General features: G+C 36.8%; 1 protein-coding gene across 37 annotated transcripts in view; it reads right to left on the reverse strand.

Moving 5' to 3' along the window:
* Positions 1-18,134, reverse strand: part of RIMS2 (regulating synaptic membrane exocytosis 2) — a 433,807-nt gene that overhangs the window by 287,826 nt on the left and 127,847 nt on the right. For 5 of the 37 annotated variants that reach the window (XM_065752204.1, XM_065752208.1, XM_065752207.1 and 2 more), the window contains exon 1: positions 5,960-6,673. The exons of the other annotated variants lie outside the window; for them this stretch is intronic. In XM_065752204.1, the coding sequence (XP_065608276.1) occupies positions 5,960-6,081 (122 nt within the window). In that variant the 5' untranslated portion in view covers positions 6,082-6,673. Of the gene's footprint in view, positions 1-5,959; positions 6,674-18,134 lie in introns of those variants that run through there. 37 annotated transcript variants of the gene reach the window in all.

Here is an 18,134-nt window from a genome sequence, read left to right on the forward strand (position 1 = left end):
AATGGAAAGGGTTTCTTTTTGATGTTCTGACCAAAGATGTTATAGTTGGCAACTCAAATAGAGCTTATTTTTTTTTCAGGTGGAAAAAAGAAGTGTGAAGGAACATTTAATTGGCTCCAAATTTAGGATGATTTAAATTTGCAGATTTAACTTACTATCTGAATTGTGGTAAATTGTCCATATCTGAACACTCCCCTTTTTTCTTCCTGGTGGGAGGTTACAGTCGTATGCCAGGTAGGATATTATTACCACCATCAGATAACAGCAGCTGATGCACATCGAGAACAGAGAGAAATCTGTTCCGGCTGCAAATATCCCAGCTCTGTGAGATCCACAGAGGAAGCATATGTCACTTTATTAAATCTGTAGCAACTGAGGTGGAAGTAACAGAAGGTATCTCTCTCCAGATTTGGAAGAGATAGGAAGAGAGATAGTTCTGTAAGGAAATCTCTCCATTTTCTCACTCTGAAAATATCTGTAAAAGGACTCTTTTTTTTTTCCTAGAAGCAGAGATTTAAAAAACAAGCCAAAAACCAACAACTGCCAAGACAGGATAAAATATGGAACTTCTTCCCAGAAAAAAATAGCTTTAGGGCAAGCTAGCGTTTTCAGTTGCTTCTTCTAAGGGAAACAGAAATATTAGAATGAGAAAACTAAAATACTCATGCTACTTGCCTCACTTTCTCCTGAAGTAGCAAATTACAGGGCAAAGGATGGATGGTGTTAGATATAACTCATTCACAGCTCAAGGAGGACACAGTGCTCTGTGAGAAAGATGCATAACAAGGGTGTAAAAAAGAAAAAAAAGTCCAAGTGTGGTCACTGATTTCATCACCAAGCTCCCTCACTTCTGCTATTTGCTAACACTTCACTGGATTGTTGTGTTGCTGGTTGGTGGCTGTGGGGTTTTTCTGTAATCCAAAAAATCTGACATTTTTGAAATTACTCACAGAAAGAAGAGGAATTAATTAAAAAGGTTCTCTGTGTTCTGACAGTTGCTTTTCATGGGAAACAAAGGAAACTAGTAAACAAATCCAGAAGGGTTTCTTTTTGTATTTTATACACAACTTGCTGCCACAAGTCTTCTCTTGTTTATAGAAGTTAATATATACGCATAGGGGTTCACCTGAATGTGGTTTATACCTCTAATTACAGATGAAAAAACATCTGAGGATCACTTGTCATGTCCAGACTCTCTGAAATGACACAGAGATCTAGTGCTGGTCTTAGTCCAACATTCTTGTGTCTGCGGAACCAGGGATGGGGGAAGTAGTTTTGCTATACCTTTAACTCACTAAGGAATAAAAATATAAAAGAAAAGGAAAATGAATTAAAAATGTTGGGATTTTTTCCAACCATTCCATGGCTTTTTCAGCTGATAAAGCTCACCAGCTGTAAATTTCAGGAAACGCTTTAAGATAATATAGGAATCTAGTAGGGAATTGAAGATCCTAGGAAACTGTATTTTTACATACACTCAGACAAGCTCCATTTTAAATATGAGGGGAGGTGATTTCAGTTATTCACTTTTTATCAGTGTCTTTTTATCCTTGACTCTTGGACAAATAAGGTATGTAAAAGCAACATACCCTTAAAATTGCTGCAAATGCCTTCCTTCATTGAACTTCGTTACATAGTCAGGAAAAAAAAAAAAAGACTCTGTTCTGCAGAAATATCTCCACAAAAACTCCACAGATTTGTTTCCCAACCAGGAATAGAAAATGATCTTTTTCCTTCAATGTCAAAGTAATCATTAATTGCACTGTGATGAATAACAAATGTCTGTGCCAGTAATTCTTGACATCATGTTCTGGCTTAATTGTAAAGTGGAGCATTAGTAAATAGCTCATAGGTATATTCAGGAAACAAAACAGAAAAATAGATAATGAAAATAAACAATATTTTTTTTCCTAGCGTGATATCTTCTGTGTAAATATCTGGTTTTATGAACACAGAAATACGTTAGGTATTTAGTAACCTTTGGAAAATCAGCATGCTTATGTAAAAAACACTTGCCAAGGGGTTCAAACAGTGCAAAAAAACAGGAATCTCTGAAAACACTGTGGTTAAATTTGATGGGACAAAATACAGTTTTCTTTTTTAAACTAGGTGCACCTAATTTCAAAACATGGACCATTCCCGAGTCTCTGCCGGACACGGAATTTGTGATGAGAACAACCTTGGTACTATTTCAGGGCAGAATATATTAGTTATCTTATGCCCCTGTGTGGCCAACCTGTACAACAAACTCACCTTCATGCAGCTCTAACACAAGAAAAAAGTAATATGCTGTAGGAAAAATGAGGGAAATTCTACTACTTTCCACTGCTATGAAAAAGCCTGCGAATATATATTGCAAAGGTAAAATTGGAGTGATACTCTTCCATGCAGTGTGCACGAATTTTAGTCACAAAGGCTACTCGCCATTATGCAGTGATGTGTTAATCTGAATACTGCCCAAAGCTATTGTGACTTCTCAAAGCATGCTGCTACAAATAAAGCATCTGACAGCACAATATTTGTATCCTGAACTCCAAATGGAGAATGACAATCAGAAAATCACACATATCTGATAATTAGAGGTTTTTACATACATTTAAAAACTTTATTTCATCCTCTTTGCTCATCTGAATGACAAGGAAGTCAGCTGAAGTCATCAGAAACATTTTGGAATTCAAAAATCTGAAGTCTCTTTAGATGCAGCCTTAGAATCTGGATGGATACTAAGCACATGGTATGCTCTCAGAATCAAGAAAAGGTCTTTCTTCCTCCAAACCTTGATCCTCCCAGACACATGAAGACTTCATTCCCCAAACTACTTATTTGCATAGTGCCAAGAATGCAGAATAACTCTGGCGGGTTTCTAACATGAGGTTGTTCTCATCAGTTTCCCATGGCAGCACCCGATGGCACAGGATGCAGAGCTGCACTAGGTAGGCAAAGACAGGCACTGAGCGCTCGGCCCCTCGGCAGCCCCAGCTGGCTGAGCAGGGCCAGGCAAGGCCCAAGAGACCGTGCTCCTATGCCCACAGCATCTGACTGGAAAGTGCTGCTGTAGAGCCTGCAAAAGGGAACTGAACTGCAATATTCCTCCAGCCGAGGCTGCTAGCAGAGCCTAACAAAGCCCATTTGCATGGCAAAATGAATGTAACTCACTAGGAGTGAGTTTAATATTGTATGGATCTTTTCGCATCAGCAACCGTAACACAAAGAATATGCAATAAAAATCAGACTGATATAAGTTTCAAAGTAAAGTGCTAAAAAATAGCTTAATATATATTCCTGCTACTGCTGAACATAGTACTAGAATACCAAGACCACGATGGCTGCTTTTCTTGAAACAAAATCACAGAGTCTGAACTTCTGCACTGGTGAGCTCTACGAACACAGATCCTCCAAAAATCAATAGGAATGCCTTTGCACAGTACCCACTTATAACTTACTCCTTTAACATTCTGTTTTATATTTCATTACCTGCTATTAACATACAATAGCCTGTTTTCTTACATTACTGCATGGTATATCGGCAGTTAATCCTTCTGTGCTTACTGTCAGCTCCTATCTTTCGGAACTCTGACTTTTCAGATGTAAAAAGACTGAAAATAAAACCAAAAAAATGAAAGAGTCACACCTTTTCAGCCTGAATAAATATTTCACTTCAGAGCCCAATGAGACAGAGCATGTTAAACCTTGATAAAGCAGAATCTTTTGCATGCTTAAGGTGATTTTTGTTTTCCAAAGGCATTCAAAAGGTATTTTTTGAACTGCTCCCACAGTTCTGAAACTTGAACTCCTAATGCACAAACACTAAGGTTCTAGGAAGCACACTAATTGCACAAATCTAAGTGAAAAATCTACCTAAAATGCATACTACATTGATATAATTAGAAAAACTAAAATAGAATTTTTAGTCCATAAGGTAGCAAGAAGATGAACCCTCCAAATTAAATGTAGGCAAAAGTTAGTAGTGACTGTTCAATAAGTAACTTCTTCAAAGCCCTTTTATCATGACCAAATTTAAAATAGTGCTACTTATTCAGAATACTGAAAGAATATCTTTACTTCATAACCTTAAACAACTTCCAATAAGAAAAGTTCACTTCAGAGGACATGTGAAGCGTGACTTGTCTCTCTGCATATTGTTAAAAAATAGCATGTTTCCTTGAGCCACAGGCAGAAAAACCCTATGTATCTTCCTTTAAATGAAGAAATATTCTCATCCTAAAGAAGCCCATACCAGTAGGCTGGGTTTCCTGGTAATCCTTTCCTCTTTGCCAGCCCGCTAGAATAAATTTAAATCTCAGGCACAACAAATGCAATATAATATTTCTCCTATGTCTTTTGAAGTGAAACTGCTGCAGCTTTCAGCTTTTGCTTGAGACTTGCCCCTAAAAGCAGCATGCACACATCTGTAAAAAAATTAAGCAAAAGCACGCACTGTGATCTGCAGAATGCATGCACGCTGGTCTGTAACACCATATCCAGAGAAGCAGGAACTGCTTTGCAGACGACTGTAACAGTTGCTAAGAGCTTGGTTGGTTACTGCAGGCCTGAAACTATGCACTTGGAAATATGCACTGCTCTACAATCATGGCTGATAATACAGGAATTATTGCTCTATTTTGTGGAGCTTTTTCACAGCACAGTGAAGGAATGTAAGAAAATTCTCAGTGAACACAAATTTCATTTATATCTAAAACAAATCTACATTGACTAAACTGAAAGTGATTACTAAATCTGAATCCACAGTTCTGCATGCCTGACTGGAAATTCACAGCCAAGGTGCTCAAACTTGAAAGCAGTAAATATATATATATATATATATATAATATACATACAACATTTATTTTTAAAAAAGAAAAAAAAAAGAAATAAAGACACCAGCAGTAAGGGAGAGAATCCTTTGAACCATGTTCCGGAAAATAATAGTTTTCTGAAGTATTAAGTACAAATATCATTGTATTTAAGAAAGAATATCCCATTTTAAAGGGATTTCTCCCACAGATAGAGAAGATTAAAATGCTGGATATAGTCTCTGCAATATTACTTCCCCCTTTTTTCCAGAATGTTTCCATCAGTGCACTATCTTTATAAAAACCCACAGGATAAATTTTCTCCCCAGTCTGCACTTACTATCTTTTAGAAATAATTCTTAATAATTTTTACAGTTAATATTTAATAGCAGCATGAAAAAGTTACAAACATCAGTATTACAGCCTATCTTCACTGAATAATGCAAGAAAAGAGTTGCTATTAATTCCCTTTACTCTCAGATAGAAAGCTAAGAAACCAATTTAATAACCATCTGACACAAATAACAAACAACTTCTCTCTATCATTTCTCATTTCCACAAAACAATAGCTCTACATAAAAGAATAGCCTACAGAGCTGACTGACCTACTGCAAAGCGTCCACTGAGCAGCTGTAATTTGGCTAGTTAAAAAGATTACTGAAGAGCATCACACGCAGAATCTAAGCCCTCTAAAAATATAAAACTGCTTTCTGCCTGTTTTGCAAATGGTATGCAAGACTACTAATTTACATCTTTCAACAAATTATATGTGGTTAAACAGGGACATCTTTGAGCATTTAATCCTTTCACTGCCACATCCATGCAGGAATCAATTTCTCAGGCAAATTTGTTTATGAATATTTAATATGCTTTAAGGATTATGGCTAATAATGCTAGCTGCTAATGGCAGCTAATGTTATTGAAAGATACATATCTATCATGACTATTTTATTCTATCCGTGCAGGTTTTATTTCTGCAGACTGAGTTCTCTCTCAAATCCTTACATAAAACAGAAAAGCACCGACAGCAGAGAGTCATCGCTGTGATAAAAATCTTAATATCTAAGGGTTTCATTGTAAAGGTATCGTACTGAAAAACATGCAAATAGATTACTATCAGCCTAGGCAAAAAAACAGCAAGGGAAATATGTCTCATTTCTACTCACCTCGTGTTGTTCAGCGTTTGTCCAAAAAGATCATTTTGTAAAATATTTGGAGGGGATGAGAAAACCCCATGAAAATGAGATAAAACAGAATTGCAGACCTGGCGCAGTGTCTCAAATTGCATTTTCTCTTTCCTTCTATTTTTCTTCACCACCTGTCTTAAAAGTCATCTATTTTGTACACGCCATCAAATGCAAACATGCCAATCAAGTTCCATATTTCTCCTGATCTCTGTAAAAACTGTGCCTAAGTGAGCAGGGACTGATAGTTAATTGTACAGTCATTATTCTTCTAATTCAGTCGTAGAAGATTTAGCACCCGTGCGGCTTCCTCCTGACTGTAGCAAGAATTCTAAACAGCAGCAAGCTTTTTGGGCATTCCCAGCTGAAGTGTGAAGCTGAGCTGCTTTCATGTACACTACTCATATTTCTCTAAGCCTATTAAAAATACGTAGTGAATAGATGCTGTCGTCAGGAGTTTCAGCACATCTGGCTGCCAGCAATAAAATCTCAGAAGTAATAAAAATGAGGACAAGGCATCCTCACACTGCTACTAGTGTCTAAGAGGAGGAGGATTTCTGCATCTTCCCCTCCTCCTTCCCTCCCCTGTAAAAATGACTAACACCGGTGACTGTGTATGCAACTCTTTTTCTTTCTTCCTTTTTTTTTCTTTAATGTAAAGGCATTTTTTTTCTAACTGTACAGGTCAGAAAGACCACTCTAAAAAACATCCTTCATATAACTGACATATAATATAGACTGAGACTGCAACAATAGACTATTTGTCTCATCTGAAAAGCTATACTGTACCTTACATGAGATAACAGGCTTTTCACTGCAAATATTTAAATGTAACACCAACTCATGGCTGAGACAAACAGTAAACATCCCACACCTAACTGCTCTGCAAGGTCCTGCACACAAAGCATCAAGTCCAAAACTTGAAAAATCACCAGAAGGAATGGCTGCATTCCTATCTATCTTTCCATCTGTAAGAAGTAATCAGCACCTTTTAAAAGTGTATTGCACAGAATCAACCGTGATAGAACTAAGCAAAATCAATCACGTCCCTGGGTGCTTCGCGCCTGCCTACCCCCAGGAAAACTAACCACTGCTTCACATGCGGGATAGAAAGTTAAACAGTTTAATAGAGGACAGCAGCAAAATTCTGCCACACAGCATGCATGGTGAAAAGCCATGCATGAAAGTACAGAAAATAAGTATCCCCAACTACAAAGCCTATTTTTTCTCCTTGATTTCAATACATGTGCCAGATTAGAGGATAACATTACATAACAGTACAGAATATACTCTACCATTAAATTGAAAAATAACTATTAAAAAGATTTTCCATAGAAAATCTCATCTTCTAAGCACAGCTTTTAACATCTGAGCACTAATTACAAAATCTCCAAATAAACCTTCATAAAATGAGGGCCATCACTAAAGTTCTTCCATGAAAGTGATTTTAATCCTGGTAGATATAAGAATAAGCAACCTTCCAGTTAATTAAAGTGTTGTTTTGATGTGCTCAGAAGGGAGTACTCATCCAGGCTTCTTTGGCCAGAAGAACGGCAGCTACAACTTCAATTTTCAAGGAAAAAAAAAAGAAAAGGAACAAGAAAAATTACAACTACAGGCCTTTCTGAAAGGGATACAGAAGACCTCCTTTCAACGCCTAAGTTAGACATGTCAAAAAAGAACAGAGAAAATATTAATTAATAGAATTATTCCCAAATATTCCTATTTTTACTTTAAAATCTGCCAATTATTATGCAAAATAATTTTTATTATCTACATTTATTCCTATAGCATACTGGAAACATTTGTATTTAAGAAATGTAGTTATATTTTCTGGTTAAATATACTAAGATATATGTATAGAAATTTGTTGACTGTCCAGAGTAGGAATTAATGATTATTTATGACTACTGTGGTATACTAAAGTGAAAACTTTTGAGTTGGTAACCACCCTGTGCATATTACATGGGAATTTGTTTTTTTAATATAGGAAAATTTGCCTTTACATAATTGCACCTGAATGACAACATTTACAAATCTGCTGCAAGAAATGGAATCATCTTGCTACAAATGATTCAGGTTAGTCAAGTAATTATTAGCCTCAAATGCACTGTCTATCAGTACGAAGTCAATGCTGACCAATACTTTAACATGTACTTCAATTATATGATCACTTTTTGGTGTGACTTGTGCATGGTCAACAAAACGAAAATGCTCTTGTAGTTGCAAACACAGTCTGAATATTTGACTTTCACCTGTGTCTTCATTTTCAGATACTGAAGTATTTCAGAACTTTTTCACAGAATCATTTAAAGGTAGCATTTAAAGGGAACTCTGGGGATCATCCAATCCAACCCCCCTGATACAGCAGTTCCCTACAGCAGGTTGCACAAGAAAGTGTCTAGGAGGGTTTTGAATATATCCCAAGGAGACTCCAAAACATCTCTGGGCAGCCCGTTCCAGAGCCCTGTTACTGTCTCACAGTAAAGAACCTCTTCTTCATGCTTGTACACAACTTCCAGTTTTAACTCTTTGCCCCTTATCCTGTAGCTGTATAACACTGAAAAGAGCCTGGCTCCATCCATTTGGCTCCCCCCCATCAGATATTTATGAACAGTAATGAGATCCCCTCTCAGCCTTCCCTTCTCCAGGCTGCGCTTCTCAGCCTTTCCTCATCACAAGAGATGCTCCAGGCCCCTCATCACCTTTGTGTCCCTCTGCTGGACTCCCTCTAAAAGATGCTTGTCTTTTTTGAACTGAGGAGCCCAGAACTGGGAACAATATTCCAGATGTGACCTCACCAGGGCAGAGTAGAGGGGAAGGATCACCTCTGCTCTTTTTAATGCACTGAAAACAGAAGTTGTAAAATGGTAAATTTCTCCTGTTAAATTGTACCAAAGCTATTGAGATATAGGATATATGTTTAAAATTTCTTAGTTTTTTCATTTTGTTCTGAAGTAAAGAATCAACAGCACTTCCAAATACTCAAGCAAGTATATTGGTTAATTCAAAAAAAGAAAAGAAGTAAAGGGATAAACTTTTAAAGGCATATACACCATAGATTCAAGCAGAAGGACACTCAACTATAATGATGTGGGGTTTTTGAACAGATATAATTTTGTACACACGTACATTCTTGTACACCTGTAATTTTCAATCAAGACTGAACTTACAGTTGAATAGAGGTGTTTGGCTTGTTGTTTTTTTTTTTTACTTCAAAAAATAAGTATGCTACAGAAAAATAAACAGAACTTTATTTCTTTCCTGATGTTTCTTTTGCTCTCACAGAGATCCTTTCGCCCAAGAGGTAATTCCTTCCCATATTTATTATATTCACTTTGTAGAAGTTACTAAACTCTTTTCTTAGAGAGAATGTAATTGTTTGGGCTAAAAACAATGAAGGAAACAGGGATACCAAGAACAGAGGGGACAGAATAAAGGAGAACGAGCCAAGGGGAACACACACATTTTCAGAAACAGAATGGAGCTGACAATCAAAAGAAGTCCATGGAACCACTTATACCATTTATGTTCTGCACAGTAATAAGGTTGGAGAATAAAACAGTGCCAGCACTGATCACCTTATTCCAACCCTGCTAGTGATCCCTAAAATTTTCAGCATTTTTAGTATTAGAAAATTTTCTCATGGTGATGGGCAGAGTAATTTAGACTCATTTTTGAAAAATTATATCCTCTGCGCTCTCATGTTGAAAGCTTCATGTGAGAATTCTAGGAAAGGCAGCAATATTTTTTCCCCATTTGGTAATTAACTTCCTATCTACTTGAGATCTCTTTTTCACTTGCTCAAGTCATGCATTCTGAACCTCCTATACATACACTGAAAGAAAAATAGGTCCAACATCCAAGTCGAAACTTTATAAACACTCCCCAGCTACAAACAGGAAGAAAAGTTCGTTCAGAAGGTTCCCAAGTATGCATGGCTATTTTTCAACTTAGAAAAAACATTTACAGTTCAAATATAATATTAACCTTACTTTTAATGGTAAAATTCAGAAAGCTCTTAAGGTAAATCTGTTATGCAAAGAAAGTTGACAATATATATAAATACATCATCTTGAACACTACTTACAGACATCACTTCTTCATTACAGCTGCACAGAAAACCATTTCAAAGAAAGCTGTAGCTTAAGCAAGTTGAAGACATGCAAGCTCATTAAAACAAGACCTGAAAAGGAGTCTAAGAGTGGCCTTGCACACTGTCGACTGTTATATTATTACTTTTAGTAGTTCTGTAACTAATAGTTTTGGGTCAGATTAGCAAACCAGTGCTCCAAAGTGGGATGTGAGTTTAAAGAATACTGAGTTTAACTCAGTATTAGAACAGACATTTCACTTAGCTACTTCAAATGAAATGCAATCAGACTTTGGTTAGGTGTAAAGCACACATCAGTGTACAAAGGTTCCAGCTTCTCTTAAGAAGTTTTTCAGGTACTGACAAAATCAACAATTGAAATTTAAACACACATGCACAGAAATCATAAAAGCCAGTACTCTGAGTATCTCAGATTATAAATAGCAAAGAGAGGAACGCAGATAAAGCCCCAATCTCAAAAGGATAAAAGTACCTAAATCCAGGCTGCAGGGAAACATCAGTCTCTGCTCAAGAGTCCCAATAATGAATCCACTTCTTGAGCTTGTGCGTGAGCAGCCATTCAAAATAAATCCTTCTTTTTATTACAGGAAGTCTGGCAGCTAGAACAATGTCTGGGAACACTGAAAACTGAGCCCCAAGTTTCTTCTCTACATTCCTCAAATATGCTCAGCAAGTCCACATCAACATCCCCTTGGTTAATATCCAAATGCAATCTACTTTTGCCGTTGAGGCAGTTCTCTTTCCCATAAAACAATTAAATATTCAAAGAACTATTTAATTCACTGAGTTAAACATTTATTGAGAATGGAAAAGTGATACTGATTTTATTCCCTGGTAGTCAGGTCACAGGTCTAAGATGGAAGATATGGAAATTCCAGCTAAGAGACCAAACCTCGTCACAAAAAATATCCGGTAACAATTACAGTAATGTCAGCAAACATATGTTCATCTGAGTATTCAACCATTAAAACTCACGGGTTTTTCATGTTTGTATCTTTATCTCAGTATCTTTCACATTTCTTTATTTCTATATTTGTGTAATTCTTTTCAATGTCCTTCTTTCCAAAAATAGTTCTTCCTCATCTTCCTCCCATTTCTCCTTTTAATATTAATCTATGTTCTCTATTTAGCCTAAGTTAGAAATTTTAAAGCCAGAGATATAAGACTTTGAAATCTCAGTAGTCTGCCTGCTTTTTCTGTTTATAGCATCATACGTTGCCATGATTGAGGATAATGGTTAATTTCAGCCAAACTGGATAAAGGGGTTGTAAACATTAAAATAGTTCAATTTGAACAAGTTGTGCAAAAATCAGCATCATTGTAGAAGGCAGAAGACGAGAGTCATCCATGAAGGTATGAAAGGTACAACTGTGCTATTACCCATTGACACTGGAAGTAGAAATCAGACAGCAAACAGTCCCATCACTGCCAAGCTTGACAGAAGTATTATGAGATAGGATTCAGTTCCATTTGGACACTGCTGCTAGACATAGGGTTTGGGTTTTGGATGGTCCTGTATGGAGATGGGCTGAACTCAATTGTCCTTGGGAGTTCCTTTGAACTCAGGATATTCTGATCCTATTATTCTATGAATTCAGGCCACAAATAATAACCATGTCACTGACCCAGCTAAGAAGTGTGAACCCCAACACCTTCTCTTACTTTCTGCACTGAGGGAGCTGGAACAATGTTGTCCCAGAGTCTGCTGAGCCACCATCTACTGTAGCAGATACTTAGTAGCCTAATGGCAGTGAAACCTGCAGGACATCGCAAGTTGGAAGCTTCAGGATGAAGGTCCAGCAGCACACTTCCCCTCCAGCATGCCACTGGGCACTGGGAGCAGTCTCCCAGACACCTCCACCAGGCTCCCAATGGCCACAGTCCAAACAGTCAATGTACATCCAGGAGAAGATACTGGAATAAACTCTCAGTTTACCTTTTGCACCTTTACAGTAATCACAAAGGATATTCTGTAAATGTCTATTCTGTACATATTCTGAAAATTCTCAGAACCAATGTTATCATCACAAAGGGGGAAAAAAAAATTAAGATCAAGCAAAAGTCTGATTTTCCAATGAATGACAAAATTAACCTCGACATGTGAAGACTCCAAAGAAGGGCGATGAGCGTAGACTACATCAGCCCAAAAATCTTGACATATGATTCTATATGAGCCTTGGACTTCCTAAGCTGGAAAGTGCCAACTGCCCTAATTCATGTGCTGAAGTTGGCGTTTGATCTCCCTGTATCTCCTCATGGCCTAAACAGAAGACTGGATTTGTCATGATCCACTGTTCAGTATGGCTTTAAAAACTTTCTAAACTCTTTGAAACATGACACGTGACTTTACCTACATACTTGTGACAGGTTAGAAAGAATGTATTTTGCAAACAGGAAGCTGAGATTTTATCTAATTTTGACAGATTATGGCTTACTTTAAATCGATGAAAGGAAAAAAAATGAAGACTTGTCAAACCTGAATGTTAAAAAGATATCAGTGTTCAATAAATAATTTCAGCCTTAAAAAAAATCTACATTTTTTTAAACTCAGATAACACAATGCTAAATTCTGATTTTGCTCCTTATGCAGATAGTAGGAAATGCGCCATATGTTCAGCCAGGAAATCCTGCTGTCAGGCCCAGCGTGGACACATCCGAACTGGCACTGACCACACCAACTGCGCATTTCAAGATGAGTAAGATAGAAAAATAAACAAACAAACTGGACAATATGGAAATTATTCATGAGTCTAGTCACAACAGTTCTCCTTCTCAAAATCAGTAGACTCTGAACCAGTCATCCCTTTCATAATAATTATTTTAAAGTTATTTTTAACATGAGTAAATTTCATTTATTGGTTAATTTTCTCAATATAGATTATGGCTTCAAAATCCTCTCCATGGAATTCTCTTTAATACATTAGCTGAAAGACAATATGGGAAATTTTAAATAATGATAAAACACAGAATAGCTGAAAATAATTACACAAAATGTTTAATTTTAATTATTTCTCATATCTCTGTCCTTCTCACCCTTCTGAAGATTACACAGTACAACCAAAAGCTTCAAGGCACTCCACAAAATAGAGAAGAAAGCAGCATACAGGGCCTCAACTCTAGCCCTGTTGCTGTAACTCCATGTCCTGCTTTCAGCAGGGATGGAGATTTTCTTCGTAGTGTCTTTTATGATGGTATGTTTTGGCTTTAGGAGAAAACCAATGTTGATAACACACTGTTTTAGTTGTTGCTGAGCAGTGCTGTACAGAGCCAAGGACATTTCAGTTGCTCAGCTTCTCGTACTGTCCTGCCAGCAAGGGGGCTGGGTGAAAGAAGCTGGGAGGAGACATAAGCAGGACAGCTGACCTAAGGTGGCCAAGGGGATATTCCAGATTGTATGAAAAACAATCGTCATGTAAAAAACTATAAAACGAAGGGGACTGGCTGGGGGAGGGGGTGGGGGGAAGGGGGCTGCCCCTGCTCAGAGACTGGATGGGCATCAGTCAGTGGGTGGTGACCAATTGCATTGTATATCACTCATTTTGTATACATATATACACACATACATGCATATATAATTACCATTTCTGCTATTACTCTCTTCTGTCTTACAAAAGTTTTTATCTCAACCTATGAGTTCTACCTTTTTGTTCTGATTCTCTCCTGCTTCCCACTGGGAGCGGGGGAGTGAGCAAAAGGGTGTATGGTATTTAGCTGCCTGTCACATTAAACCACAAGGCTTCACTGTGTTATTTCTGATTCACACCTGAGAAGGAGAAAAATGTGAAAATTGTGAATGCTAAAATCCTCATGCCAAAGCCAAACATTTTATGTTTGGAAGGCAACTGGAAACGGAGGGGCAGAGGGAAAGTCTGTGATCTGCAACAGCAGTTTTCCTCATACTCTAACCAACATATATTTAAAAGTTTATATTGGAGCCCAAGTGAATTAATTCAGAAAGAACAAGCTGCTTTCTCAAACGGTCGCAGAACACAAGAATGACAGGTAGAGATCATACTGATGAAAGTGGTAGATATGTACCACACAGGGCATTTTTAAAAATCAATATTAGTTCTTTTTGTTACTGCAGTGATCTATTCTTTGCCCATAATTTAAGCAAATTTAGCACAAACAGTCCCTAGGTGAATATGAACTAATAGCATACATATTAGTCACTAATATTAAATGTATAGATAAGTAAAATATATGATAGTATATATTCTCCAGTAGTTTTCCAATTGCATCTTACAATGTGCATTCATCATTAAATAATGTCAAAAACTATTTGAGTTTCAGGATGGGTATTTAATCACTTGTTTTAAAAGTGTCATATAAACTGGGTTAAACTCTCAAATATAGAAACTGCTTTAAAGTAAAACAAATTTCACCTCCACTTTTCAACATCAACAAAACAAAAAACTCAAATTCAACACTATGCTGTTGTGTCGCAAGATGCAACTTCGTATTATTTTGGATTCCAGTATCCTGATAATAATACTATACATTCTGTAACATTCAAAAAAAACCATTTTGGAATCATAGAATGGTTTGGATTGGAAAGGACCTTTAAGATCACCTAGTTCCAACCCCCTGCTATAGGCAGGGACACCTCCCTCTAGACCAGGTTGTCACAGCCCCATCCAGCCTGGCCTTGAATGCTTTCAGTGAGGGAGCATCCACAGCCTCACTGGGCATCTTGTGCCAGTGTCTCACCACCCTCACAGTAAATAATGTCTTCCTGATTTCTAAATCTACCCTCTTGCCCTTTAAAACCATATCCTCTCATCCTAATACTACTCACCCCTATAGAAATTCCCTCCCCAGCTTTTCTGTAGGCCCCATTCAGATACTGGAAGGCTGCTATAAGGTGACCTTGGAGCCTTCTACAGAGAAATTGCCTCAGCTCTTTCAATCCATCAGTTCTGGAAACTAAGGTTTATGTATATTGTTGCCAATTAAACACTGATTTATTACACAAATTCAGATGCCTATGTGCCATATTTTTCTTCCTGTATAATCAGATGAGAGAAAGAGGAACATGTGAAAAAAAATTCACAACTAAAAATTGTTAGCGTCCCGAAAAGGTTTAATCAAGCATTCTTGTGCCTTTATAAGCACCTTATTTAGGAGGTATTAATAGAACCTATTGCATTTCTATCGCTGCATTTCTATTGCCAAATCTAAGAACACTTTTCAAATTCCTGCTTTGGTTGTGTTCAGATACCACAGCAAAAAGAAAATCCAGGTTATATATACTTTCCTTTTTACCTACCCGGCTCACTGCTGCAGCACATAATTTGTGAATTTAATGGAGCTACATGTTTTCTAGCAATATCCTTATTGAACACAGATTAAAAAATATTAAAAAATAGGTATCCTAAAATCTTGAGGATGTATGTTATCTGACTCATCGCCCTGGCCAAGGACAAAATTAACTCTAAAGCAAAAAAAATAATATAAAATAAAAATAGCTGCTGGGGAAGAAATTTCATCAGTCAAAAAGTAAAATAAACCTTCCTATTTGTCTAATAAATATAGAAATTACTTTTTCAACCTTAATGATTCTACTTTGTACAAAAATAATTCATTCATATTGGTAATTCTGTATCATGTCTGTAGGACTGGAAGCCTTCCTATAGAAGAAGTGCATCTGTTTTTCTCCATAAAAGAATGGCTGTTAATGCTGGCTCTTGGAATGAACCTATAATCAGTTCTCCACTTCATTCAGAGTGTCTGACAGTTTACTGAAATAGCTATCCATGTTAAGCTTTTAATATGAATAAACACATTTGTGCATATTCAGATTTGTGATATAAAATACAGAATCACAGAATCATAGAGTGGATTGAATTGGGTTGGAAGGGAGCTTAAGGATCATCTGCATAGTTCATAGCCCTCTGCCACAGGTGGGGACACCTGCCTCTTCATGCTGCTGTAAGCCCCATCAAGTTTGGCCCTGAACATCTCCAGGGATGGGGCACCCACAGATTCTCCAAGCAAGAGAATATATATATATTTATTATTATTATTACATATTTTTATAAAGTAATGAATGAGTGTTACGAGGTAATGTGAACTAGAAAAGCTCTAACTGAAACTTAATTTTCTTCACAAAAAGAATAGCTGACTTTCTGGCAGAAACAGTAAGCCATCGTATTCTGGCTGAATAACCACAGGAGTAAAGGTAAAACCCATTCATACAGCAAGCTATATATGCAGTCGATGCTGCACATCACAGAATATATGCTTTAGAATAGTATATTTCAAACAATTTAACCTTCACCTGACTCACAATCAATTCCTATTTCTTTGAACCTCATTACAGTACATGAATCCTGCTTTATGCCTCATTTGCAGTTCTGGATGGTTCACCAGTGAGGTGTATCTCACTAGGCAAGAGGTGCTGGCCTAGAACAGAGATGTGATTGATTTTTGAAACAATGCTTCTATGCTGCTGAAAATGTCATCTGCTAAAAAAGAAAAAAGAGATTTCTACTCCTCATTTTCATCAGAAATCATCACTTCTCACCTTTCAAAAAACTAAAGGTGATTTAAAAAAATACTAACAAAATTTTATGCATGATTATTAACGTAAAATATTAAAAAAAGAAGCCAAAACACATGCATTAAAAGTTCTCAGACATTTTTCTTTTCTCATCAGCGTGACTAAAACAAGGGTGAAAGATCCTTTTCTCAGACAATTACCACTTAGATCCACTAAACTCTCAATTATATCAACTTACAAAGGACACAATTAGCATAAAATAGGCAGCAAAAATTAAATCCTACAACAGCACATTGATGACTCCAACAACATAGCTAATTCAATATAAACACTCAGGTAAAGAGACAGAAAACCAGCAGGAATAATATTTTCTTGGTGAAACAAACAGCTATCAACCTGTTTGGATGAAATCTTTACACAAACAGTTTTGGTGAGCAAGCAGATCCTAACAGATCTTCTGACAAAAACAAAATAACAATTACGTTAATCTTCATGGCATGGCCATGTTGGTTCTCATTTCATGTGAACTGGAGTTTAATTAATTTTATACATTCACTTTGTCATCTAGACAATATCTTAAGAAATTTATTGCAGTACCTCTATTTTTAGATTATTAATTTGGACCCTCTTAAAGGCCTCTAAACTTGTTCAGTGCGTCTGAGTGTCCAGGTAATCTGTGATAAACAAGTTTGTGTAAACTAGAAGATAGGTCATCCTCTAAAGGACAGGAAGATCTGCCTTTTCATTTTCTGAAACGGGAACTAAGAGAACACAAACACTGAATTGTTTATTAATTTCTGCTGTAATTTAGTGCACTGGGTAAAAGCTGGAGCATTCCATATCTTGGGAACCAGTTCAGAGAGACTAATTTATCTTCCTTCTGTGTCATTATAATAATGACGGTGTCCTCGGTTGCTCCTATCTTCAGCTGGCTAGAATACCAGAAGAATATTTTCCTAATGATCACACACCTCTGGAATTCATTCCCTTTGACGCTGTCATTCTGCCTTTATTTTATAAGCATTAAGGCATAGTGTAAATACTTTAATTAAGAAAGAAATCAGCTTAATGTTCTAGTTTTGTGCTAGTGGAGTAATTGTAGTCCTGCCCATTGTATTTAAAGCTTTGGGGAGAGTGTAAATTAAATTTATAATTTATTGTTTTCATAACTATTAGGCTTCACAATTCTTGGTGATCACTATGGTATAAATTTCCACAGAAATCTCATTTTCACAGAGTAAATGTGCTTCCAATAGAATAACCCACACGCTACACAGAGCATGAAATCTAAAATGCTTGTCTTGAGGGACATCTCCTGGTTTACTCAGCTTCCCCAAGATTAAGTTTGATCTGACAGTTTCTGTGAATAACTAAAAATGTGTTGTAGGCCTTCAACTCTTACAAATGCCCTTAATTAATTGGAGTAGGATTATGAAGTATATATAAACTGTCACCATATATTCCAGTGCATCAGACAGTACTGCAGAGTAGCCCATGGTCATCCAAATCAATTCTGTTGAGAAATAAATGTTGTGACACTG

The sequence above is a fragment of the Cyrtonyx montezumae genome, unplaced genomic scaffold (assembly GCF_038088225.1).
Source record: "Cyrtonyx montezumae isolate F1298 unplaced genomic scaffold, pur_monq_1.0 scaffold_8, whole genome shotgun sequence".
NCBI lineage: Eukaryota > Metazoa > Chordata > Aves > Galliformes > Odontophoridae > Cyrtonyx > Cyrtonyx montezumae.